Here is a 27,114-nt window from a genome sequence, read left to right as displayed (position 1 = left end):
CCTTCGTCGAAGCCCTTCATCAGAGCTCCAACGAAGAGCTAACGCTCGAAACGTCAGCTTTGAAATTGTTTACGGTGGCCAATCCATGTTATCAGGTCAAATGATAATACTAAGTTATCCTGTTATACTCTCCCACCGATGCAGCACCGCACTGAGGAGAAATTCTGTCTTGGGAATGAAAAGTTTTTCTATTGTACATTTAACGACGTTTCCTTACCTTCTGCCTGTCACTTTGATCCGCCCGCCGTGCAAAAACCACCACAATTAAGTAAATTCCAAGCATTGCACATACTGTACCAAGCACTACAAAGTTTTTTGTCTCTAAGATGTTACTGAACGCGTCCCACACTTGGTCAAAGTCGATAGGATTGGGAGCAACCAAAAAGTCACCGCCGAACGCAGAGAGATGTGTGCAGAGGCACTGAACAGAACCATTGACTGGCTTTGGCCCGACCTTGATTGAAGGTAAAAAGAGTGAAAAAAGATGATGGAAATTACAATTTCAATTCTTTCTAAGGCGTGCGCGGAGTCTGCAATCTTTGTATATTCTCTAGCCAGGCCCAGACTTCGAGTCAAAGGATTTTGCATCAGTTGCTCGGAAACAAAGATAAACACGATACCAAAAATATCACCTGCGCTGCTATGAGATAAGTATTAGGTTAAGTTAGGCTCACCCACGGTTTTATGGTAAGGTTTCGACGATATTCGATTTTTCAGGAACCTTTCTTTGGCTTATTTTGGGTACCATTGAGTCAATTTTAGTAAGACTCGTCACCTCCACTGCTTATCCTATGACATTTTTTTCTGGCTACCTGTTTAAACTTATGATTTTCGGCCATGTTTTAAGCGTATGTAAGGAGATGTCGCAAAGCTAGAAAAGGCAAACCCACCAAAAAACTAATTACTAAAAAAAGGGTAGCTATTGAAAATAATGAATTTCACTCACTCTGCAGCCGTATGATGTCCATTTCTCTTTAGCTTCGGACCAATACAAACATGCTCCCATGGAGATTGACAATGTGTAGTTTACATCAGTACTGGGATCATACTCCGGAACAATCACCCTGGGGGTCGGGGGAGGAGTTGTCGGGGGATCCTTAAACTCCACACACATTTCCGACCTCCTGTGTCTTCCGTTTTCAGAGCAAGATCTCCGCCTGCGTTTAATTTCCTTTGAAAAGTCATCGGAGCCAGGCAGACGAATTCCAATGTAATGTAAACCGATGTGACTGGTGACGTCACTGGAAAGCGTCAGTACGTAAGGATCCTTGGTGCAGTTAAAATACCCACTGAGCATTTCATTGCTCAAGTTGTTCGTAAATCCTTTGGCATGCCTTTTACATGAGGTGAAATCTGGGACCTCAGCCATGAAATCGTAGTTTGATATTGTCGGTCGGCGAAGATAGCGAAAATAAACTTGTAGTTTTGATCCGTTTGATGGGACCACCTTGACGCTTACTACCATTCCCTCTTCGGAAATGACAACTCTGTGGTTTTGCATACTTCCATTAACACTTGGTTTCACAAAAGAGTGCAAAGGAACCTGCGGTGTCTGTGGTCTATCTGTTTTGATGTAAAGCTCGATTTCTTGAGACAGTTCCGAGACTTCAAGAACCTCTCCTTTATCGTTCTTAAGGTCTATGCTGATCACAGCTGACTTCACAAGCTTGGCGCTTTTGTCCCACGAAAAGGGATTATGCTTTAAAGAGAGCATCTGGGAAAAAATGAAAGTTAAAACTTGTCAGTGAAAATCATTGTCAGTCAGTCACCCAGTAAGTTGGTTGAATGGTGAATTCGTAGCTCAGTTGGTGAGAAAGGTTGGCAGCTAGGCAAGTGGGGCAACTGACCTGGCGGTGGGAGTGGGGGAGTAGGCCGGCCAGTCATGAGTTAATTTCCTATATTCCAGTAAAGGTTTCTGTTTGTCTGTCTGCGACTTCATCTTTTCGTCTGTATACCTTACTCCTTTGCCATTGTAAATTCTTACCTGTGTGTCCACGTATTTCGTTTCCTGTGCTTGGGGACCCAACAGCTCCTCAGACGGAGGGAATGTCACTTTGCTGTCCTTTATCTTGGTGGGTTTGTCACTGATTGATCCTGGAGTCTGTCTGTTTAACCTCATGAATATCGCCTTGGTCTCAACTTCAACGGGTTCATCATCGACTTCTCTTGATGATAAGATGCTGTCTCCGACTTTGGTAATCAGTATGAAGGCTTTTTCGGCAAGAACTTTTGTCTGTATAATGGGAAAGATGTGAACACTCAACAATGCTGAGGGTGTCAGGAAACTTGAATGAAACCTGACTCTCTTGTCCCTCTTTTGTCAAGCGCAGATTCCACATTTTGCGAATTTACGATCATTTATCTTGACGACTGAGATACAACGAGTGCCCTGATTGGTCAAAAACCTGTCATCTATTGCACTAGTAAGCCCATAGCCTCCGGTTCGTGATTGCAAACTTTTCTCAAGTGCTACCAACATCTTAAGTGGGTTATTACGCCAGTAAACAGATGGAAGGTTTGCTCAAATAATCACGCAAATGCACTAATCAATTCGAAGTTTTAACATCCCCAATAGACAACCCGCGGGCATTTGGCCGCCGTCCGTGTACCTGGTGTGGGAAATTTGAACCTTGCCTGGGTGGGGGAGGAGGTAGTTTGAACCACGGCGGAATACACGTGTTTCAATTTCAAATATGGAGGAGTTTAGAGGTAAAGAGAAATGGCTTAGAGGGAAATTTTCACATCGTAGAATAATACTAAAAACCAAACAACGGTACCAAAAACCAATACGTGACTTTGCTAAATTCTACAACATTCATTGATCACACAGAGAATCGTTCAAAGGTTCAAATTCTCGGGGGAATTGCCTGGTGGGGAATGTTGCAGCTGCAAATTGATCGACGGATAATGTGATTATAAAACGAGAGTAAAAATTAGTGACCTTTGTTACGTTAACTTTGCTGCTTTCTTCGCTTGTTTCGTCTTTCTTGTTGTTGGTGTCAGCTTTCACGGCATTTGCATCAAGCACGTTGCCAATCCCCACCAACAGATTGTTTCCTGCCTTCTCGATGCCGGTGGGATCTTTGTCACTTCCTTCAACGGTAATGTTTTGAAACTTGTTTGTCATTCTTTCCAAAACATCCACCGAAGTCCACTACAGTAAAAAAAAAAAAAAAAAAAAAAGAAAGAAAAAAAAAGGTCAATGAGATGCTAATTTCGTTCAGGACATTCGTGGTGTTATAATACAAAGTTAATAACTCCTAAACTTATGAAAAAGAATATCACATCCTTCACCAGGGACCTTGAAAAGGCTCAGTCTATGGTGGTCAATGAGACTGCTTTGGTTTGTAGACTAAAGTTTTGAGGTTACTATTACTTTTGGCTGCATCCTTTCAAATGGCGGATTTTGTATCGTGAAAAAAAATCTTGGCTTTTATCCATACGAGACTTTCAAAATATCTTTCTTTGTTGCTTTACACATAAATGCAATTTACCTACCTGAGATTTTTCCGAGAGTTCTTCACTTTTGTCAGTCGCACTGGCCACAACTGAAGTCACAAGAATAATTCCCTGCAGGTCATTTACTTTGACTTTTGATGAATGTTTGATCATTTCGTCCTTGAACTAAAAAGCGACATTTCACATTACTATAAATAAAACCCAAATTTACACAGGAGCTCTGGCATATGCTTTTCAGTCCAACGTTGCTGTTATCTTCCCGTCATTTTTAAATTGCCTTCTCTTATCTTCTGTAGCTCTACCAATAAAATGGTTTCGAGCTCTTACAACCATTCAAAGATTTCTAAAACGAGGTTAACCCTTCGACACCTAAGAGTGACAAATATCTACTTTCTCCTATCAGCCTTGAATCAAACATTAAAGCAATGAAAATATTGAAAATGATAACCAATTGAGGAGCTCCTTGTTGTCAAGCAAATAATCCTTGTCAGTAACAGAGGAAGTGTTAAAAGAACAGCGCGTAGAATACAAATATCAATGCTGGGGGGGAGGGGAGGGGGGGGTTAAGCCTTCATGCTTCTTAAGACGGTTTTTGAATAAGTAATTCATTCATGTCAATGTTTGAGCCGTGGCCTTTATTTCGTTATCGATGCGATGAATCACTACCAGTGCAACATTTCTTTTGGATGGGGCACTTTCTGCCAATTTAAGGTAACGTAACTTCTACCTTTATTTTGTCCGCTTTTTTCACTTCTTTGTCGGTAGTTGCGGACATCACAGACAGTAAGGTGTTTGCCAGCCGCATGGCATCCTTGCCACCATCTTCGCTTTCCAGTAATTTAGCCATCTCACTATTATTTCCCATGGTGTATCGATACAGGGTCGTTGCATTTATTGTCCGACTCGAGAGAATCTTCGAAAGGAAAAATTACGTGTATAGAGATATCTTAATTGAAATAATTGTTCATATAAGATGTATGTAGAGGTCGTGCACAAGAGCACGTTATCATTAGCAAATAACAATCTTATTAAGCCTTAAATAAATTTCTTCAATCACGAAAATTCCTGCGATCTAAACTACATTTCATTTTCTAAATGGTTTCTATAAGCGCTAAGATTGCGTTACATTTTGCCTGGAACATCGTGTCACGCTCTCGTAATGGCGGCTAATATCGTAAAATTACCACCTGGCGTTACATTTGAACTCACCTTAACCTTTACAGTTTTGGACCCAAATCCCCCCCATTGGTCTTTGACATAGATATCCAACCAGAACATATTTTCTTTTTCGGAGTCGCCAAGAGGAAGCTTGTTAGTCTTTAAATAAGGCGAAGGGCTCTCCTGAAGTATTTCATACACCCCGCTACTCGATTTGTACCCAAATTGATAAATCAAGTCCTTGTCATCATCCAGCCAACCGAAACAGGAAAATGTAAAATTTGTCACCAAAACTTGACCAGTGAATCGATCAACAGTGCAGTTTCCTCCTCGAGGGGACTGGTTTGTTGTGAAAGGATAAGTCGCAGAACTTCTAATTTTCTCAGTAAGATTTCCTCGAAGTTGTAATTCATATTTTTTGCCTTCTTCTAACACATGCATATCAATTTCCAGCAGCGAACGGTCTTCATTATTTTGTATTATAACTGGCTGAAATTCTCCAATGTCAGTTTTTACGAAAAGTGACCAGCGAAAGTACGTGTTATTTTGCTTGCAGGAATCGCCGTCGCAAAATCCTTCGAAAGATATTTTCTCTGCAGGATTGACTTTTTGTTTACAATTTCTTTTGCATCTGCAAGAGGAACAAAAGCGTTACAATTAAGGGATTTCACACGAGCAAAGGATTGAGGAGGGCCACAAAGGCTGGCGGAAAAAAAAAAACAAAATGGCCGACATGCCATGGCTCAGGTAAGTCTATGTTTTCTTCTTATGGGTTATAGTCATGGAGCGCTGTATGCATGACATTGGGTGGTTAGGAAATTGAAGAATTTTCTTTTTGACGGCGTGGATAATTTTTGTTTAATTTTTACCCTTCAATTTCTATGTGTGCGGAATTCGACAGACGCGATCGAGCTAGATCGGTCTACAATAAATACATTATTCTGCTACAACGAACAATGTATTTTTATTGTGTATGTGTACATAGTTGAAGGAAAAAATCTGCCTCGCTATAGGTGAAGGTTCAAAACAGTACAACAGTGTAACAGTAAGATGTTCCTGAGCATTCTTCATTGATGTTAACAGGTTTCTTTCAGTGATGATAATATCACATGACCATAACCACTCAGATATACCATGATATGGTCGTGTTTTGATCAAAGAAATTTAAGTTTCACAAAAATAAAGTATATGCCATAACAATTATAAAATTATACTACATTCTAAAATTTTTAACGGCTACAGCTAAAACTACATTCAATGATCCTAGGAACTATTAACCTGGGCCCAGTTGTAAAAAGGGCGGATAACGCTATCCAACGGATAAATCGCTATCCAGCGGATAAATGATAGAGTTTTATCCAGTGGATAGTGTTATCCAACCTTCGAACAATCGGGGCCTGGACTCAATTAGTTTTGAATCAGAAATCTAAACATTTTCAGAAGATTACTTTCAGTGTATTTTTAGAACAGTTTGTCCTGGATAGCTCCTTTGTTTGCAGAGTCCCAAAGGCTTATAGATTTGTGACGTATTAGCCGAGAAGTGTGCTTATGAACCTCTCAAAAAGTGGCTTGAAGCGACAGTAACAGAGTGATAAAATAGAATGAGAAAGATTTATACCTTAGGAAAACCTCCTTACCTGATTTCTAGATGGAAGCTATTTCCACTTTTTAACTCAAATTCATAGGAAACATTCTCCTTTCTCGAATCTTTTTCCACAATTAACTGGATGATATAACTTTTATTGGGCTCCATTTGGTCTAAGAGTAACTTTGCATGTGCGCCTGTGAAATTCAGTTTGCCGGGTCCACTTCCATAACACCCTTTTACATTTAATCTGTTTCCACTGTTATGTGGAACAACAACTGGGAGTGTTGCAGTATTTCCAAAGGTCTCATTTTTTCTTGCACAAAGCCATGTAAACGTTAAGCCACTTTGTTCTTTCTTTTGCACATCAGGGTCAAAAGAATTTGATGCATTAAATTCAAGATACCTGTGGTATCCTTTAAGAATATTATCCAATGGAGGTTTTGTTGACACAGCCACATGTAGAGGTGTTTCAGTGACTCGCAGGAATCCATAATTGTAGTTCATACAGCCAGTAGCATTTACCAGAACCTCAATGTAGTATACACCATACTGAAGGGTGTGTTTTGATATTTCCTTCTGTATAATAGTTGTATTTCCAAGTACAGTTTCCTCCATGGAAATACTTGTTGATTTAAAAGCATTTTTCCTGTCCACATTTTTTTTCCGTCGAGAGTTCTGTAATTGTGCAATTTTCCAAGTAACAAGAGCCTTTTGTTGAGTTTCGCTATTGATAAATGCTCTTACTACGTAGGAGGCTGAGCGATTGATCTTCAGAGTTTTGTCATGGTCATGAGAAAGGTTTGATAGAGAAATGTTTGGCACTGTGCAGAAGGACGACCCTGCCCGATCAAAAAAGGTAACCATTGATTAATCACATAAATAATTTACCATTTTATTATTGAGAAACTGAATACCGATCGCTTTTAGACAGGGTAGTTAATAGAATTGATGGTAGAAGGCAAATATGAAATGGTAGGTGGCCAGGTTGTGAACGTGAAGTTTTTATGTCAATCTACACACAAGACGGGGAAATTTTCCGAAAAATTTTCTTTAGGCGCTGCTGCACGAAGCTCGTACGAATCTTCTAATAAATACTGAGCGTTGAATCGTTTCACAAATCTAAACATTTTACTGATAAATCATGCAGGCAACTCCAGCCAAAACTGGAAAACGGTTGCCATACAAACTTTAACTGTTAGACCTTTCATCAATACCTTTGGTAAAATGAGGTCAAAGTGTCTGGCTAACGAGCAAGCCATTTGGTTTTGCCACCGGCTCTTACTAACAGCTCTGATTTAGATAGTTTTTCAAATGCATGTTTTTTTTTAAGTGTAGGTTTGCTTTTCTGCGCACTGTGAAAGACTTCACTATCCTAGCTATTAGTTAAAACGCCTGAGGCGCTCCGCGAAGTTTGCACAAGTGTTCGAGCAAATTCTGAGCGTTAAATCATTTCACACAACTGAACGTGCTTTTGGTAGATCATGCACTCAATTCCACCCATTTTCTATAAGTGCGTGTTGAAAGTGATCCATGATTTCTCCATTTTTTCTTTTCTGTCTGCTGTGGTAGAGCTATTAGTCCTATCAAATTATCATTATAAAAAAAGCCTATGATTAGTCGTTACTTGTTGAAATTGAATTAAATAGTACCTTTAGGGTCCTTTACAGCAAAGAAGCTAGAGTCAAATTTGGTAAAGTTTTTTAAGAGTTGTTTTGCTCCCACAATCATCTGTTTAACTTGTGAATCTCGCACACCAACTTTGATGCCAACAATTAAGCTTCCAGGTCTAAAACAAGGAAAAAAAATTTGATTTAAATGATCATATGCAAAGGTTTCGTCAATGTTTTCGGAAACTATTGCAATTTTGTTCAGCATACACACGTCAAATCATACTGCATTCAAGTGATTTAGCAAGTTCTCAATCCACAAGGGTTCGTCCTTAGTATTGAGTGCTGGAAAAGATTTACTTTATAATCAACAGTATCACTGAAGCTATATCAATGGCTCTATTAAGATATTTAGTCTTACCCTGTATGTTTAGCTTATGATTGTTTTAGCATGATAAACATCGCTGAAATAAGAGATAAATGATAAATTAAATTTTGGAGAACTCGGAAAAAATCCGAGCCCCAGATGGGATTTGAACCCACGACCCTCCGTGATCTAGTCGGATGCTCTAACCACTGAGCTACTGGAGACTTGGCTGTGTAACCGCGTGATGCGGTTCCAGTCAAGACCCATAATTTGACCCTTGCTCACCATAGAGTCTCCAGTAGCTCAGTGGTTAGAGCATCCGACTAGATCACGGAGGGTCGTGGGTTCAAATCCCATCTGGGGCTCGGATTTTTTCCGAGTTCTCCAAAATTTAATTTATCATAAACATCGCTATAGATTTAATTATTTACTATGGTTTGGGTTGAGAGACGTTACTGTACCTGAGGCTCTCAAGCTTAACCACTTGCACTCCTGGGAGACGGCTTATCTGGTGCATCTACCAGTAAATAAATAAGATAATAAGAATCTTTCGCAGTCACGATATAACGGCCTAATTGTTCATTTATCCATACAGGCCTTCAGACACGTGTAGTCTGTACTCTGAATAGAAAACACGCCTTTTCTAACGGCTGGAGTGAAATTAACTCAACAATTTACTTATCAACCTTAGTAAGTAACAAATAAACAGCAACAATAACACAAATAAACATAAGGGATATAAAAAACGGAAACTTCATCATGATCATCACCAGCAGCATCAACTTCAGCTGTAAAAACCTACCATAACATATATGCATCTTTTCTTAACTGAAAAGTGATACCTCGCTCTCTAGCTTCTTTTCGATGTCTTTAAACCCGTCGGATTTTTTGTCTATGAGCATTTCCAAAGTGCAATGTTCATCTCTCCACCGGAAGTGTAGCTCCACAGACCTCTCTGTGGATGAAAAATTAACAGAAAAAGAATTAAACACAATCTTTATGAGCAACAGGAAAAAAAGCTTGGTGAACCACAGTGGGCCATTGGCGATTGTCCTGGGACAGGCTTTTGGGGGTTGTGCTGGGGTTGTGTTGTTTTTTGTTTTTAATTTGGAGAAAGAACGATGAACGCTAAGGGAAGGTTGGTGAAGTAGTAACCAAAAAATATTCTGTTCTGTGCATACATTTGACATAAAGGGACGAGAAAAGTGGCATTGTCACTACCTGCCTAGTTTCTAACTAATCTTTTATTTTTTGAGATTGATATTTTCTAACTTTTCATGCCGTGTTAATTTGAGTGAGGTATCTGTTGTAAGAACGTCATTCCACTTACTCATTATGCATCCGTAGAGTTCAAATCTGAAGGCAACATTGATGTGGTATGCACTCGGCTCGATATAGATGATCTGTACGTTTTCAGGTGCAAAGTTGTTTCTCACAATCGTATTTGAGTCATTGTTTCCTTGAAACAACTACAATGCAAAATAGAATACATCAGATATTTAAGTAAAAAGACAAACATTGCAGGAGAATAAAGTTTTAAGGCAGATAAATGGGAGCTAGCTTACATTCTCTTTGCGAGGTTTTCACATGTTTGCATCCTCTTTGCAACGTTTTTACAGGTTTTCACAGCTGTTTACGAAACCTCTTTGGAGCTTATTGGAAAAATATTCCACCATTTCACTAGCATCTTCGAATGTAAATATTGAATTTCTCAATGCGAATTCTTCTTTTAATCCTTGACCCCTAAATTGATCAGCATCCAACTTCTTCCTACAATATCCCCCCTGAATCAAACATTGAGGTCATGAGAGTACAGGAACTGGTCAACAACTAAAGAACTTTTTTTTTAACAAATTCTCCATGTTAGCACCCTAGGAAATGTATGGGGAACAGTATGAAGAATAATCACATTGATGTTAGGTTGTAAGGAGTTTTATTTTCCCAAAGGACAATTGATTAGAAAATAAGGGCTTCAGAACTCTACGTTCTTCGTATTTTTTCATTAATATTGTAAGATTGGACATATATCCACTTTTAAAATTAGAACCATCTCCCTTTCAGTCGTGATATTAGGTGTCCTTTCAGTAAATAACAGTAAAACTCTCAACTCCTTTCTTAAGTAATTTCACTGCTTATTTTGTGTTGCCATCACGCCCATTACCTTGGGTCTCCCATTGCTGTCAACGTAGAACTTTTCCGAACTGCTTTGACGCATGAAACTCACGTAATACTTTTCAACCCACTCTTTTATCTCAGGATCACCAAACCCTTGCATGGCCACTCCAGTTACTACTGTCTCTGTGTCGAACTTTACCGAAACAAACTTGAATTTTAGCTCATCCGTTTCTTTAGCTCTGTACCCGCCAGTGCCATTTATCTTAGCATAAGTGGGATATGTGTTCGAATCGTAAACGGAATTCGTCTGCACTGTTGTTAGTTCTAGAGGAAGGTTACAAGCAACTGGAAAACAAATCGAGAAAAAAAACACCTCAGTAAGTTTGCCATTTTTGAATTGACTATAAGAGAGGGTACTTCGACTCCTCTTTTAGAGGAGAAAATTCAATAAAGAACCACTTAAAACACTGTTTCACTAGAGTGGTTTGAAAATGTAACACTGAGCTCAAGAGTATTCATTCTTGTGCCAGGCCTTTAGGGACCAGTATTTATTTATCACCTAAGGGAGGGGGGGGGGGGGAGGCGGAGAAATTTCATATGGTTACAGGGGAAACGGAGGGCGATCAGTCCTCGCCAACAGAGTCTAAAGAACGGGCATCAAAATAATATTTTTAAATGTTAAAAGAGCTTTATGGGAAGATCAAGTAAATTTTAACGTGACATAACCAAAATCTCTGGTTCTGAGAAGTCTCTCTCTGAAACTGATGAAGTCTAATTCAATCCAAGAACTTTAGCTCACATGAGGGTCGAGCTACAATTATATAGTAATTAACTAAGAATCGTGTATACTCTATGTTTAAAAGCGCCTTGAAAGGGCTCAGGCTTTTTAAAATTCAGGAAAGTAACTTTCAATATTGTCATGGACATGTTCCACACGCTTAAGGAATTGAAGCAGCTTCAGCGTGGAACACTACTCGAGAGTAATTAAGGGATTTATCCGCAGAATCGCACAGAATTAGAGAACATATTTAATGGTCAATATCACTCGTGACAAACACTGACCACTTGAAATTAGTGTAAATTGGTTTCTCTAATTTAGCCGCATCGTATCTGGAATCATTAAATTGTGCATCACGATAGCTAACAATAGAAACAGTATTTGGTGAATTTAAACAGTGGTAGATGGTACTTTAGAATTTGAGTGCAAAATTTATCTTCTAAAATGTGAGCTACCTTCAGATGGTGAGGCTGTATCTTGTGCGTTGGAGACACAGATGGTAAGGCTCAGAGAGGCGATGATGAGTATTTTCGCCATGATGTTATCCAAGGTGCCTCTCCCGCTAATAAATCACCAGTAGCTCACATGTGTCTGAAAAGAGGACAGAAAGTGTTTGGAGACAGGTTGAATTTGAGATAGTTAATCTGATTATTTTCAACTTCTCCTGGGGGCCGAGCAAGCATAAACAAAAAGAAGGCCAGGCCACAACACCGGAAGCTATACTACAGGTAGTCTAATTGTTTCTTACGTTTATTTTTGAGTGAAAATGTACAAGCATAAGATTAAAGGAGGTACTTTGAATTTTGGACTCACTTTTAAGCATATATACTCGGGATAACTTATTTAACTGCAGTGATTTATAAATCAGTTTCTGATATGGTTTTTTAGTGCAAACGGATACGTCCAACTTGATTTGTAGGCTAGTATCGATTTGTTTTTAGAATACGATTTGCCCATTTTCAAAGGTACATAAATTTAGAAGCTAAATAATTATTTTCAGTCTCGACCCTTTTGACCTTATAAAAGTCTTTTGCTTCTTCTTCCTGGAAATTCTAGAGTAACTGATTGGGTAACTTGATCAATGTGTTTTTGTACTCGTACAGAAGCAATACCAATCAAACCAATGTTTTTAAAGCTGACGATGCTTTATCGTGGCCATTATTTAAAAACTTGTAGTTGTTATTCTGATCGTGTGACATGAATACTAACTGCTCTCTAGTTAATTAGGAGTTATTATTGCTACGCCTTCTTCATCGAAAATAAACTGTTTACTCTTACTGTCGATTGTTAATACGCAGTCACCTTTGAACTGTATTTTTGTAAACGTATACTATTGCTAAAGTTATGTATCTTTTGTTCAAATTGTATCTGGTATTTTTATATTCCTCACGTTGGTTTATTTTGGTCAAACTATCGACGAACGGCTGTGGAAATTTAAAGTGATATTGACGATGTTTACTTTTCGAAAGTCCATATATGTATGCTACAAGCGCAGTTTGGTTGCAACCTACAACTTTATAACTTAAGAATAGGTGACAGTTTGATGAACGACTGTCAATCTCCTGTCAGCTCTTCCCTGGTTACTTTAAAAGAACAGGCAACAACCTAGTGATCAGTTAGTAGTCACCAGTTTAGTCGTAAAGTTAAGACTGCCAGTTAAACTTCGGCCAAACCATCAAACAAGTGGAAAATTAAAGGCGCAGTTTACTTTGTTGGTTAGTTAGCCAGTCCTCCAACCAAAAGCTGTCATGGCGATTGATTCGTATCTACAGCTTTATACGTTACAAAGAGCCAATAAGCAGGGCAGATTTTAAATCAATTTTTCACCGAAAATTACGTATAAGGAATATAGTACTGTTTGGGAATATCATGGGCTGATCAAATTTTGTACAAGAAGTTGATACCTGCCGTCTGTAAGCAAAGTACGACCCATCTGTAATATTTCAATCATTTTTAGTTTGTTGTCTCTAAAATGAAGACGCCTAGTGTTTCAAATTCTTCTTTGGGTCTATTCTATGCGCCTTCTTGTGACACTGCGGCCCAAAATCAGTCCTTCCAGAGGAGAGCTACCAAATTCACAATATTTCCTTCCAGTTATTTTCAACCAACTGTAAAGTAGCAGCGGTTTACAGGAAGATAATATTCACTTACGTATATTTATTCGGTGATATATGGTTGGTCCATCTGAATGTAAACAGGAGGTTGTTGAATTAATAGCAACTTCAATAATTGACTTTTGTTGAAAATAATGTCACTTAGAAATTTCCGTCGTTCAACTTTTGGTTTAGATTTCCTGATTATGTACCTTAGCGAGTAAGCTACGTCATGATAAGGGTCCTACGGTGAAAAACATTCCCGCCTAATCATCTCCATGCCATAAAATAGAATGAAAAGAAGCAAGCTAGAAACACGACAGTTCACTATGCAGAGCAGAAGATAGGAAAGAAGACAGGACAGAAAATAAAGATGAAAAATATTTCGTAGCCTTGTGCAACTCCTTCTCGTTTTCAACTAAAACACTGAGAATTGTTTGGATTTAATTTTTCGTTGTCTTATGTTCCTGCTCTTTCACGTAAATTTTCTTAACCATTCAGAAAACCACGTATCAACGGCAGATTGGATATGAGGTGTAATGCATTTTCCAGTCAAACCTTGAATGTTATTTTTCTCAACTTTTGAGTGGATGGGTGAAGTGGAAATTTGAAATTTGAAATGTGTGTCAGTGTGTGTGTGTGAATTGTTGCTATATGTACTAGATGTTTCTGCGTATTGTTTTCTTTCCACAAGAAGAGAGTGGGTCGCCAAATCATCATGGAGGAAAGCGTGCGACATTTTCAAATAATGTAGTATCTCCAATTTCTTACTCCTTCTCAGCTTAGTTTGTAAAGTGCAAGCAGGTGTTAAAAACTCTTACACGGCTGATAAAGGCTATCTGGAGGCGATTGGATGAGACCACTTCCCTTTGTAAATATAGGAAGTTCTGATGACGTACTGTCAAAATATTTTTTTCAATTATTGCCTAACTTCAATTACGATGCGAAAGGAAAAACTACTTAAATGAAGTCCGGATCAACAGAGAATAAATCCCGCTTGTGACGCTTTCTTTATCATCTCTCTTGAAGAACAGTTTTCGACAAGAGATTACAGATGAGGTCACTTTTACAGAAGTATGTCTTTTTCAGCCTTAGATATCCAAAGATGGCTTATTTATACTAGTAAAAATGACAGATTCACGAACAAACAAACAACACAAACAAAGAAAGCCTGCGACTAACAATTAGTTATATTATATTTTGCAAACACGAATTGTGAAACGGAAATAATATTAACAGAAAAGTGCAGCTTTCACTAGTACTCGATACGATTTGAACTGGTAAAGAAAGGGTTTAATTAAATGTTATTGGAAATAAAGGTATTCAAGGAACCTGCCGTATATTAAACTACTTTCGCATAATTAAAATTGGAATTCTTATCTTATTTATGGCTCGTTCTTTCCTTGGAAAAATTTAACGTCTACTTTTGATCCACGAAATGAAGAAAGGAATTTCCCCATGTTAACTTTTTTTTGCGACCTCAAAGGTCTAATGTAAAAGTGGCTAAAGAAATTAATGTTGATTAGCTTTTTGTCTTAGTAAACAGAAGTTTTTACAATCCATTAAAAACAGCAAAAGCAAACCCAGGATGATATCGGCTTCTAAGAGTGTCCGCTAGCTTACGTCTTTACTCAATGTCTTTGTTTTTACGATGGAAATCCTGGTAAATTCCAGCGTCTAATGATGAAATAACTGAGGTATTATTGGCAATACCACCTATGAATACTGTGATGTGTTGCGCCGAGATAATTTGCTCCTACCGCGCTAAACAAATTAATTTTTTCACTCTTGCCTGCTTTACAATCTGTTTGGATTATATGGAATTCGGAATTTTTCCTTCGTACCTTGATTGCCAAGTTTTGTCCTCGTGTTGCATCATTGTGGGTTGATCTGCGAAAGAAAACGAAATTAAAATTTCTGGCGATGTGGCCTCCCCGTGTGCACACAGTGATGCGACCAATTGTCAATAAATATAATCAGACTTCTTGCTGTCTTAAAACCCTGGGAAACTGTTAAATATTTCTGCCAATTTTTTTAGTAGCTTCTAATCTGTTTTTTCTTTGGGAGCTGTAAAACAAGAATTGTGCACCTGATACGTCAAATTTTTAATATGTCTGTAGTTCATCCTTCAAGAGTACTTTTCTCTCAGGTTTCACTGGCTATTTATTTATCTTTTATTTTGTTTTGCAATTTGTCTTTTCTGTTTTTTCCTTACGAAAATAATGAGAGGTTTTGTTTCTATTATAAAACAGTGAAAGAACATCGTTTCGGAGTGCAAAACAATTTTAAATTGCGTCTTTGCTGGTACATGTATTAGGAAATAATATCAATTAAGCATTTTCATTCAGCCGAATGAAACAAGCATAAAAACACCGAGTTATCATGACACTTCTGTGTTTCTTTGAACCTCGGGGTACATCCACATATTTGTGCTTATTTTGTGGTATCGAGGTAACTTGTTATTTGTTGGCGTAGTTTAATTTTATTCAATTTCGACTCTTTTTAATTGCTGCCTATTGTATTTGTAGTTTTTACACTGAAACGTGTGCACAAATGTTTGATTTGAAGTTCTTGAATGAAAGCTTAGCAATATTTCTCATTTTTATGGCAGAGAATACTTTGTTCACTTCATACGTTTGGGTATCCTTTGCGAGAAACCTAATTAAATTAGAAATTAAAAAACATGCTGTTTAAAATCGCATTCAAACGAAAGGTTGAAAATACACAGTAATGGTTTTTCACGGTAGAAGTAGTTATGCCCTGTCAAAGTAATATGATATTTGAGGTAGTGAGGAATGATGTAATAATAATGATAATAGCAAAATAATGATGATGATAGTGATGATAATAATAATATTAATAACGTTGATGATGATGATGAGGATAGATATAATATTATCATAATAATGATTTGATAATGATTACGATTGAAATATTGACAAATATGAAAATATCGATGATGACGATGATGGTTAGGGCCATCATCAATAAGAAGAAGAGAAAAGTGAAATCTAATTATTTTTGTTCACTACATTACGACATTCGAGGTTCGATTAAGCAAAAAACTTTCCTTTAATCAGTCTTGTTGCTATTCAATGAGATATGGTAGTGCTGGTGAAACATTTGAGTTTTTGAGTCAAACTGGTCTAATAATTTTATTTAAGATGATTTCTCTGAAATACATTCCCTAGTTTGAGATTTTTCTGATTGTTTATGTTCCATTATCTTAGATTTGAAAGTTAGAGTAGAGGTGTCTGAACTTCTTCAGGAGCGGCAGCAGTTTGGAAATAACAGAGCCAAGTAAAAAGAGTTTCATAGAAACTGAAGGTTTGCCTTTTCGTTAGAGCTTAAGCCATGGAGGAAAAGCCGACATTTATAAGTGTGAGGCTTGGGAAAGTTTAAAAGCCACAAATAATCACAAATCAAACTTGCTGGACTTAGTATCATGCACAGTCGCCTTTCCTCCACAATTTCCAGTTGATAAAGAATTAAGAATTTGAATTGCACAACCGAAAACTTTCGTAGGTATCTCATGTTAATGAACTTCAGCTAACCCTACGGGGTTATCTTGATTTGGTTCAAAGTGATCTTGGGTCGTTTTAAATGGGTCTGGTTTGATAGACTACCCGCTGTTTTCTTTGACTAAACGATTTTTGTTTGTAAACGTTCACCCAGTATGGGTAAGGAAACCGCCAATTTTACAACTTCAAATGATTAGTGGAGTCTGCATAGTTTGGTGCAACCCAAAAATATAAAAATATGAGGTTATTTTGGTGACACCATGATATTTATCAGTTATGAATTTATTTAGTTTTTATTTTGTAATCCATCGACTCGAAAGTTCTAGAGCTTGAATTCTTTAATCCTTACTCATGGGCCAACCTACCTCATGGACGTCTGTTCGTTTTACAACTTTCTCTTAAGTGAAATAGTCCAAAAAAGCTTCATCTAGAAGGTAATGCGAAATTTTTGCCAATATTTGAATGCAAGGCTTTCTTTTTCTTTGACTGCATAATAATTTTTTGGTCGTTAATATTGCTTTTGACGCGACCCCTTTGAGGTTTCTGCACAGAAATCTTTAACAGCTCTTCTTAAAGCTTCTTCGATTTTCAATTTAAATACATATTTGCTGAGACGTTTTAAATTAGTTAGTCCCAATACTAAGTCTTGAAAACGCGTTTGGTCAAAAGAAATATAAATGGTTTTGTAAATTGATGGTTTTTTTTATTTGTATATTTTTTGTTGTTTTATTTTTTTAAGCCAGATATATTTTGGTTAACTTATCCCACGGAATTAAAAGAGTGCGAAAAGATTGCGAAAAATCACTGACCAAATGACTCCGTTCTGTCTCGATAAAATAAACCGCGTAATAAAGTCGGGAATTTCTCTTCTGCGTTAAGGGATCATATGCATTAGTCAGGTGCCCAATGGATGGGTTCCTTTTCAAATTTTAAAGACATTTTAAACCTTTCATCCAACAGCGAGCTTTTAATAACACTTTTTTTCAATAGAGATGCGAGCTTTGTAAGCTCTGAAATGGTTTGACGTAACTCTGTTAATTTGCATTCTTAATTTTTTTGACGGTTTCGTTAATGTGACTTGCTCCACAAAATATTCCTGAAATCGATCTTGGAAAAAAGTACAGGATGGAGTTTCCGAGAGGATATTTTCTTAAACGGAGCATTCTTTGATTATATTTTTTAAAACTTTGAGGCCTCGTGAAGATCTCTCGGATGCTGTCTGCCCCCGCATTTTTTTTAATACATATATTTTTCATTTTTCATCGAAACATTTGCCTCCGCATCGAGGTTTTAGGTTTAATGTAATCTCTTTTGTGGTCGTCCTAATTTGCTGCCCAGTTATAGATGGTTAGAATTAAATTTCCCTTAAAAATACAAGCACTTCAATATTTTTCAAGCTACGCCCCAAATCAACAATTCTCTTTGCCCAGTGGCTCAGGCTCAAACAGAAAGTCTTAAATGAAACTCTTTCTAAAGTTGTGAGTGAAATTGTCATTTTGTACCGATGAATACGTTACCTTGCACGAAAAATATTCAACAATCTCAAAACAAAAGTGGGCAAACACAACAACAAGAACCACGAGGTTATTGCTATGTTTCTTTTCAATAACTGTCCCTATGCCGTATCTTGTTTAGGCGTAGGATTTTGGAGGAAACTGAAAATCAGAGTTGCTTCTCGTATATTGACGCAGTTCAATAATAGCGTTTCATTAATTTCCAATATTGCCGAACAATACGTGCTGGCAACGTGTACGCCAAAAACGCCAATTCAAACTAAATTTTATGATGTAGTAGTGTATTTACCACCCGTTATTATGCTGATGGTCATTTGACTTCAAATTTATTAGAAATTTTCTAAAGAGTGTAGATTTGGTCAGTTAAAGACATTGACGCGACCGGAATATACAACTGCTCATTTTGTTGATTAAAAATCCATTTTATTTTCTGCTGTACGTGATTCTAAAGAAGTACTTAGATCTACGTCGTCACTACATATTCTTTCGGAAATATACTGATATACATGAAAAGTTTCATTTGAAATTTTATCTTGTGGTCGCGATATCAATCTCATTTTTATCATTCATTTATATTCGTAATATTCGTAGAAAATTAGGAAATGATACTGGTGACCTCACGTGAATTCTTTATAGGAGAACTTTTGCTTTAAGTGAGAGAAAATCAGTGCCTGAGAAAAAAAGTCAGGGAAGGGTTAAAGGTTAAGAGTGATTTTCAGGATCGATTTTATTGCCTTTTTCTTTTCCTTTTTTTTTTTTTTTTAACTTTTAAGCAACCAGTGAATTACAGTTAAAAAGTATTTACAGTCGAGGTCACGGTTGACTAAGCTGCTTTGAGTAAACCGTCTTTTTTTTTTAATACATTGTCTTTAATTTTTACCTAACTTTTTTCGTATGTTGAAACTACATTGTTGGAAAATTATCTTTGCCTTATGAGAAGTGTGAGACCTTTCCCTATCAAACTATGCTTTACTTGAGCTAACTTGAGGTATCGTACATTTCATGGCTTTTTACACTGGAAGATATTCATGGAGCACTACTGATAATTTTGCCGTGCCCTCAAAGCTCTCTGCCTCATGATGTCGTAGGGAGCTTTAATAAGAATGTATTCATCCTCTTTTAATTTTTTTTAAAAGTAATTTTGATTTCGTTCGTGCTTTTCGCGTGGTCTATGGTATTGGAAATTCTGTGGCATCCACATACTATTAATATTCATTGAAAAGTGTACTTATGTTGATATTTACTCCGATAACCCGAACGTGTTCCTGCATAACTTCACCTTCCAGTGACTGTGGGGGTCGTTTTTGGTCACTTGATGATTTCATTAACCGCATACAGGAATACGTTTTCTCTTTGAAAGATGTTTGAATCGAAAGGTGTTGAGATCGCAATCGATTATTTTTGTCTAAAGAAGTTGGAATAAACTCTTCACGTGCTATAATAAGAAAAATAATTTCTGCTCAACGAGTTTTTTTCGAAGATATTTTTTCCGACGCCCTAGTGATAACCTGATTGGAATTCTTTACGTGAACAGATGAAATAGATTTACAGAGGTGAAAATCAATTTATAATATTCCTTGAAAAGGTGCAAAGCTTTTCTTTTGTTTTTTAGACCCTAGTCATGAGTATAAAAATTGTGCTTCCTACACGAAGGTAGAAACCCCGTTTAATATCATCTTACCGTCGCGAACCTTTTCGCTCAAAAGTAATGAGAAATCCTGGTGATGGCCTTTTTTAACCCGATTGATAAAATACTCGTGGAAAGATAGAAAGAATCACCAGCCAGCCGGATTCTGAATATTTTTCCTCTCTCAACTCCTCTCAGTATTTTAGGAGCAAAAAAAAGTTTGCCTTCAGTGCAGAAGTTGCGAAATTTGTTGTGTTACAGTCAATTAACAATTTCAAAGCGGCCGGAAATGAAACTCAAGATTTCAACTTAAAACGTTTACTCAAATTTTCATACCTGATATTTTTCTCTCTAGAACTTTGCCGTTGTCGCTCCAATGACGATGTTTTAGTTTGTAGTGTCGCGTGGTCTACTTTTTCCAACTTTTAAAAAAGCAATTAAACGATTCTTTTACCTCTGCACCTGCCACTGCTCTCATTTTAATAGATTCGGGCTCAGATTTTTCGTGCGATAAAATGAATAAATTGTTTGTTTTCCATGAAGCCAATAAGTGAATGGGATCTGTTATCAGACCGCCGGGGAATACATCGGGCATTTCGAAACGTTGCGCCCCCCAATGACATGTTCCGCCAGAAAATTAGATTCATACCATAGAAGTTTCAATGAATCCCGCCAAGCTCACAAATTTTCTTGTTTGAGGGGAGGTTGCGTGCAGGTTTTCAGCAGGAAATCCATTGAACTCGTGGAGAGTCATGGCCGTATTTAATAAATATTTCACTAGTTGAAATGACATTATTGCTACGAATATACCGTTTTCTTTCATTTGGTTCAACAAGCGGTAAAATAAAACGCCTTGTGCCAGCGTGCGACTTACCAGAAAACTCAAGGTAATTTTTGCGTCGACATCCCAAAGCTCAATGTACGATTTTTTAAAAATATAATCCATTGCATAATCTCAGGGCTTAGATGCTGACGTTTACTCAAAGGAAAATAATGTAGATTCCTCAGCTCGAAAATAACTAATGCAAATTTTATTCATGACCTCTGCTCGCAATTAAAAGGCTTTTAGAGCTCTCTAGTCGATCCTTACCGAGGTACGAGATACTCATTCAGATCACGATGTACCAATTATTATACTAAGACTCACAGAAGCAAGGTGGTAACGTTTTGTTTCGCACTCGTTAATTTGAATTAAAATGTGCCTTTTATTTCTATGCACAGAGAAATATATGTATTTTTTTTTATTCAGATAGCAAAGTTCAAATTAGAGGGTATTTTTGTCTCAGCTTTCGACAAAGCATAAGTAATGCCCTTCAAAGCAACAGCGGTGTACTTTTGTTTGGTAGTCGTTGGGAAATACATTACAATTTATATCGCGAAAAGGAAAAAAGTCATAGAATAACTGTCCTAGAGTCAGTCTGGAAAGCTCTTGTTTGCTTGTTTTGACCCAAGTTTTAAGAGTAAGACTTAATTGTGTCCAGCTTTACAAAAAATCTTCAATCTTCATGCAATTGGTCTTTGATTTCTCTACTTACTAATACGTACTTGCTAATACGAACCATATTTCTCTGATCATGAGAGCATTTTCGTGGAAAGTGGAATGATAGTTTACTAGCGAGAAAGCCAAGCAGGTGTACAGCTTTTCCCTCTTAAAGACTTTATTGAAACTGCAGTGGAAAGAAACCTTCCTGGGGCTTCAGAAGATTGCATACTACCTCCAAACCTCCAGTGGTATGCGATATGTGATAAGTCAACGTCTCGTAAATTTTAAAAGTTAAACATTTCGAGTGTACGGCTTAGCAGCAAAATTGAGCGATAAACGTCTAATATGCCAAAAGAAAAAAAATTGGTTTCCCTTTGCTATATTCAATTTATTTTAAATTTGTTGATTTAAAAATAGTCTCATTTTTTTTTCTCGATGTTCTAAGTTTCAGCAAAGTTTTTGGCATAATAGCTTTCCTGTATGTTGCCTTTTCAAACCGATATTTCGCAAATACGTTGGAAAGGCGGATGTACTATTTTTTTTAAAAACATTTTTAGCAACTGATTTTGTGCTACTTTAAGCAAAGACTTCTTTTGGGTTAAAAGGAGTCCTTTAACTTTTGCAGCTTCCGTTTGCACAAAAATGAAGATTTTTATTATATGATTTTTTGCATTTAAATGAGGGTCATCGTTTAGTCTTTCCAAGATCACATGAAATATTAAACTGATATAAATATTTCTTTAACTAGAAATACAAAAGGTTATACAAAGTGACGACACGAGTGGCCAAATTTGAAGGCTATTAACCTTTTCGCCCCTAAGAGTGAGTGGCATCTAATTTCTCCTTTCAGTATCACCCATGAATCATACATCAAGGTCATGAGAATAAAGGAAATGATCATTAACAAATCCTCCTTGTAATCACCTTTGGAAATGTACAGAGAACAGTATGGAGAATATGCGTATTGTTATTATGGTGTAAAAGGGTTAAAATTCTTTTCTGTGATGGAACAAGAGGTTAGAGTGAATTCGCGTGAGCTCGGATGGAATTATCAGTGGTTAAGGGAAAATAGTCCACCATGTCTCATACTTTCAAAATTTATCTGTTGTAGATTGAATAAGCAGTAAGACGATCGCTTTTGTTGTAACTAAGTTCGGTTTTAAAATGTGCAATGGAGTGAGTGAAAGCCCGGGAATTAAGATGTAATGATCGCAATGTCAATTTTTGCTCTCACGTTTTATTTATTTATTTATTTATTTATTTTTTTACTGTTTGTAATGTTGCATTCTGTAAAGCTCGAGATAAGAGGTGTTTTTTCCAGCCACGTGAGACCAAATTTGATGTTCGAGCTCGAGGTAACAGGAATCGAGGCACCCAGTAATGAATGAGCGAAAAACTTTAAGTAAATCTAAGAGTTTGTGAAGTAGGGGTTATACGGAGTGAGGTTACTTCGTTGTTAAAACGATTCATTGCGTTGATTATAAAGCTCAAAAAGGGATAAATCACGTTTTGTACACATATTTTTACCATTTACTGATTTTTCAGATTGTGCCCTGATTGTAGCTAACAGACTGAGGAAGATGGCTAATTCTTACGATCAAGTGTACCACACTGTCTCAGTGAACTTAATCCTGGTGTCTCAGTGTAGGCATAGAGCGACAAGGACTATTACTGTATGGCAGTCTATTGCCTTAAACCCCTCATATATTTCCTTCTTAAGGTTTGCTGTTACTCACTTGTGCCCCTCAGTGGAAAGACGAGGCGGGAGAAGAAAGTGCCTTGGCCAAGAACATATCTCAAGGACTAGTATGGGCTTATTAATCACCTCTTTCAGTAGTACGTCCTACCCAAGATACATACAGGTAGGTACATCAATTGTTGCTGAATTTCCTCTTCGTTTCTTAGTACTCAAATTATTTAACTGATGAAAAAATCAACTTAACTTTTCAGTTGAGATTAAAGATGTGTATGGTCGAAATAAACATCGTTCTACTTGCATTTAAAGTGTAGCTTCAATAGTTTTTCCTTAAAGCATTCTCCAAGATCAGTTTTTCAAATTATCTACGCGTACGCTACTTGTTTTACTTACTTGGTATACTTGCTTATCAAGGGAAGAGCAAGTGTAAAAACTCGACTTTTGCATACAGCTCTGAGCTTCAAGACCCGTGAGAGGTATTTTAGCAAGCGTAAATCATGTATCGGCGTATTTGAAGGTCTGTCCATTATCTAGGGTGTTGATTGTGGCTTCAATGTTTTTAACGAAAGCCTTATCTCAAGACTGATATCAATTAAGTTATAACATTGAAAAAAGTGAGGTGTTAATTATCTAGGCTTCCTTCTTTACTCTTAGCTACTCTCATATTTGATTGGTTGGTTGTGGCTATGGGGAGTTTTTAAATAAGAGCTCAGCATTCTAAGTCGATTTAAAATGCTTGGTAAAGTGCGGGCAATTATGTAAAGAATATTTGGATGAAGAATTAACACTAAAATCAGAAAAGAAACCTCGGAAAAGCTTTCAGGATTTTTTAATATGTTTCTTTTTTGTTTAAATCGCGATTAAAAATTAAGCATGGGAAATTTCCATATATCTGATTGCCAGCAGATAGATATTCCTTCTTTACCCCATACATTGCTTTCTCCTATGGTGTTTTTTTTTTAATTTTTGCTTTGTGAGTTGAAACAAAAAAACAGTTTCCAAATCGAATGAGAATTAAACAAAGCCAGGCGAAATCTTAGTTTGCATATGAGTACTTTTTGTCTGGAACTTTCTAGAATTGTATTTTAGATGTTGATGCAAGGGGCAGTTTAGGTTCAATAAGCGTATGAACGTTTAGAAGTTTTTTTATGGAACTAAGTTAAGGTATGGAGCCCTGTGGTCTAATAATTAGTGAAGCATACACAAAACAAACAAAAATCACCGACTATATCTCAAACAATAATAAGGTTGCTGACGTTTCTGGAAACAATTAATTCTTTTAAAATTACATGTTTTTATCTACGCAGATGCATTGAAGAAAAGAGCTTTACTTACCCAAAACAAATCCTTTTGATGTGAGTCGAGTTCAAGAATTGATGTATTTTACTTGAGTTCTTCTGTCTTTGCTACCTTCTCCGGTTTTTCTTTGCTTTCTTCTGCGTTTGTCTTTTCTTCAGATCCTTTGAAATTTAAGATTATTTACATTTAATATGGGCGGATGCCGTGGTTTTATTTCAAGTAACAGCTCTCTATCATCAATTCACAGCTTTGGTCACCTGCTCCATTCGACACCATTCTCAATGCGAAACCGCTTCACCCATTGGCCAAATATGTAAATTTTGTAACTAAAATGTACATGTACACGTTTTTTTGAAAGACCATGATCAATTTGTCCTCTCAAATCGCCATTACATTTTGCACGAATAATTAAATTAACAACGTAATGTTTCTTTGACTCATGTAACATCAGGTTTTGAACTTTTTTTTTATATTTTTAATCAAATTGCTTGAAACGTTTTAGATGACGTTAAAAAGATGAATTTTCAATGACTTTCCTTTTTTCATTTCATTTCTTCTTAAAATTTAAACGTGCCAGATTTTTCTTGAACGTAATCGGACTAAAACAGGGACGTAATAAACACCAAGCTTCGATGACAAAAGGTTGTAAATTATTGCATCAAACCATTTCTATTTATAAGTCATTATGCATTGTAATTCGCCTCCATGTACCAATGCTCATAGCGTCTTATAGTTTCAGGCAGTCGCCACTTTCATAAGTTCAACAAGGTGAGGGTCATTCTGATTGAGACTGATCTTACCTGGTTGATGGCTTGTTTTGATAGATTTTAGCTTAAACTTTGATCAAAATATTCGCATTAAGTTAGTTTCCGTCCGGATTTAAACAGGTCGTGGACAAAAAAATTGTTTATCTCTAGTGCTTTGGTCTTTATGGTGCTATTATAGCACCATAAAGACCAAAGCGCCGATGATTTTGGTGAGACTTTTATGTTGACAAAGATGAATAACCACACCTTTTGATCTTGTCCTCTGTCCCATGGATGCACTTTGGACTTGCTGAGCTTCGTGTAGCTATTACATTTTTATTACATTTACATTTTTCGCTCGGGGCGTGATAATTGTTCTTTCCACCTTAATCACTGACTTGAAGAAACTGTATTATTAAAATTTGAATGAAAGATGTCATGAAATTTTGATTTGCTTCCTTAACCGAGAATCTTTTTTTTTTTTTTACAATTAACCGCGAGGCAAGGAGTCAGCAAGGTGTGTTCAGAGTGCATCTTAAAATCTCCATCTCTGATCGACAGCGCCTTAGAAGCATTCATATCATTAAACAATAAAACAAACAAAGTATTCAGTTCTTACTTTTCTTCATAATTTTGTAGAAATTCCTAACGTAAAAGAAACTTTTTTAATCTTGTGATAAATTCCGCTTGAGTCGATTTCACGAGGTTTTTTTATTCAGCGACAATTTTACCATTTATATTTGCATATTCATTTTAATCCAAGCGCTCGTCTTTATAATCGAACATTCATTTGAGATATTGTATTAGAACGATTCTCATTTTAGCTGTAATTCTAGTTTTGAATCTCAACTTAACTCTTTGGGACTTGATTCTTATCTTAGGATCAGCGTAATTTTTTAGCAGAAAATGAACGTTGTGTTTAAATGCGTGCTTCAAATGAACATAGTTTGTTAAAAAAAAAGAAACATACTTTTCTTCTATCGACTAATAGCTTACTCAAGTTACTCGGTGCTTACCGAAAATGCCAGTGAGATTGAAGCTACACTTTTGTGATGCTATGCATAGCGTAAAGTCAGTGATCATGTTTTGCACTCTCGTTCAATTAACTCTTCTACACTCCCTGTGACGATAAGGTTTATTTTACATATCGTCAAGAACATTCCTTAAATTTGGCCGCATGTTTGTTCCGGGCAGATGGCAAAATAATTTCTTTTAACAATGGGCAAATCTCTTTTTATTTCCTAATTCCATTTCCTTGGTGTAAATAACGCGAACAAAGTTCATTAACAGTTTACAAAAGTATCGAATCGTAAAATGATTTCTTTCAGTCCAAAAACACCGACATTACACCAACAAAATGCGTCTTGTCTAGAACTTTAATTTACGAAAATTATTCATTTGCATATTGATGGTCCTCTGCCTTACTATAATCTTATGAGAACGATCGCGATTTTGTTCATTAGTTACAGTTTTAAATTTCAAGTTGTCTTTGGCACCACACCGGGTTCGAAAGACCGCTTGCCCTGGAGCTCTGTACAATAAACGTACTAAAAATAGCATTGTAAAGCATTGTAAAGAGCTATTGTGTTCAACATGACGTGAGTAATGTTGGAAAATTCGAGCAGAAATGATTAGTAAAAAGGAAAGGCAAGTTGGATTGTTATTTTCGCGTTTTCGCAAGGAAGTCGTGTTTTAGTTATTTATTTTTATCGCCGTCATTCGTATTTTTATGAATTATTGTACTCTTCTTTAAAATTGTCGTCTTTAGGTTGAGTTTATGGTTTCAAACGCTCGATTTGTTTAATTGGGAGAAATATAATGTTATATTCCGTGAAAAGTCTCTGTAGAACACATAAATCTATGAAAAATGATTGAAATGGATAAACGCAAACTACAATCATGCTACCTTTTTCTGTGTGCATCTAAGCTGCATTTTAGCCAGCATATGAAATAACTTATACACTTGACTAAAACGATTCACGTAAATAAAAGAACGCATACGAAATATTTCATGTTGATGAATACATATGCTTATAAAATGTACGTGATTCGTTAGGCAACTC

General features: G+C 36.7%; 1 protein-coding gene across 4 annotated transcripts in view; it reads right to left on the bottom strand.

The window, feature by feature from the left end:
• Nucleotides 1–27,114, bottom strand: part of LOC113676107 (polycystin-1-like protein 2) — a 35,969-nt gene that overhangs the window by 5,486 nt on the left and 3,369 nt on the right. Inside the window, exons 2-17 of one of the 4 annotated variants that reach the window (XM_089211099.1) lie at nt 24,342–24,466; nt 15,010–15,055; nt 11,528–11,663; nt 10,341–10,639; nt 9,510–9,648; nt 9,022–9,134; nt 8,641–8,696; nt 7,855–7,991; nt 6,255–7,044; nt 4,669–5,248; nt 4,187–4,372; nt 3,499–3,624; nt 2,942–3,154; nt 1,985–2,233; nt 947–1,714; nt 218–454 (exon numbers count right to left, since the gene is read on the bottom strand). In XM_089211099.1, the coding sequence (XP_089067225.1) occupies nt 218–454; nt 947–1,714; nt 1,985–2,233; nt 2,942–3,154; nt 3,499–3,624; nt 4,187–4,372; nt 4,669–5,248; nt 6,255–7,044; nt 7,855–7,991; nt 8,641–8,696; nt 9,022–9,134; nt 9,510–9,648; nt 10,341–10,639; nt 11,528–11,609 (3,975 nt within the window). In that variant the 5' untranslated portion in view covers nt 11,610–11,663; nt 15,010–15,055; nt 24,342–24,466. Of the gene's footprint in view, nt 1–217; nt 455–946; nt 1,715–1,984; nt 2,234–2,941; nt 3,155–3,498; nt 3,625–4,186; nt 4,373–4,668; nt 5,249–6,254; nt 7,045–7,854; nt 7,992–8,640; nt 8,697–9,021; nt 9,135–9,509; nt 9,649–10,340; nt 10,640–11,527; nt 11,664–12,976; nt 13,203–15,009; nt 15,056–20,163; nt 20,281–23,399; nt 23,477–24,341; nt 24,467–27,114 lie in introns of those variants that run through there. The other 3 variants (XM_089211101.1, XM_027192756.2, XM_089211100.1) reach the window with 3 other exon arrangements.

The sequence above is a fragment of the Pocillopora damicornis genome, chromosome 7 (assembly GCF_964200805.1).
Source record: "Pocillopora damicornis chromosome 7, jaPocDami1.2, whole genome shotgun sequence".
Taxonomy (NCBI): domain Eukaryota; kingdom Metazoa; phylum Cnidaria; class Anthozoa; order Scleractinia; family Pocilloporidae; genus Pocillopora; species Pocillopora damicornis.
This window is presented reverse-complemented; position numbering and strand designations above follow the sequence as displayed.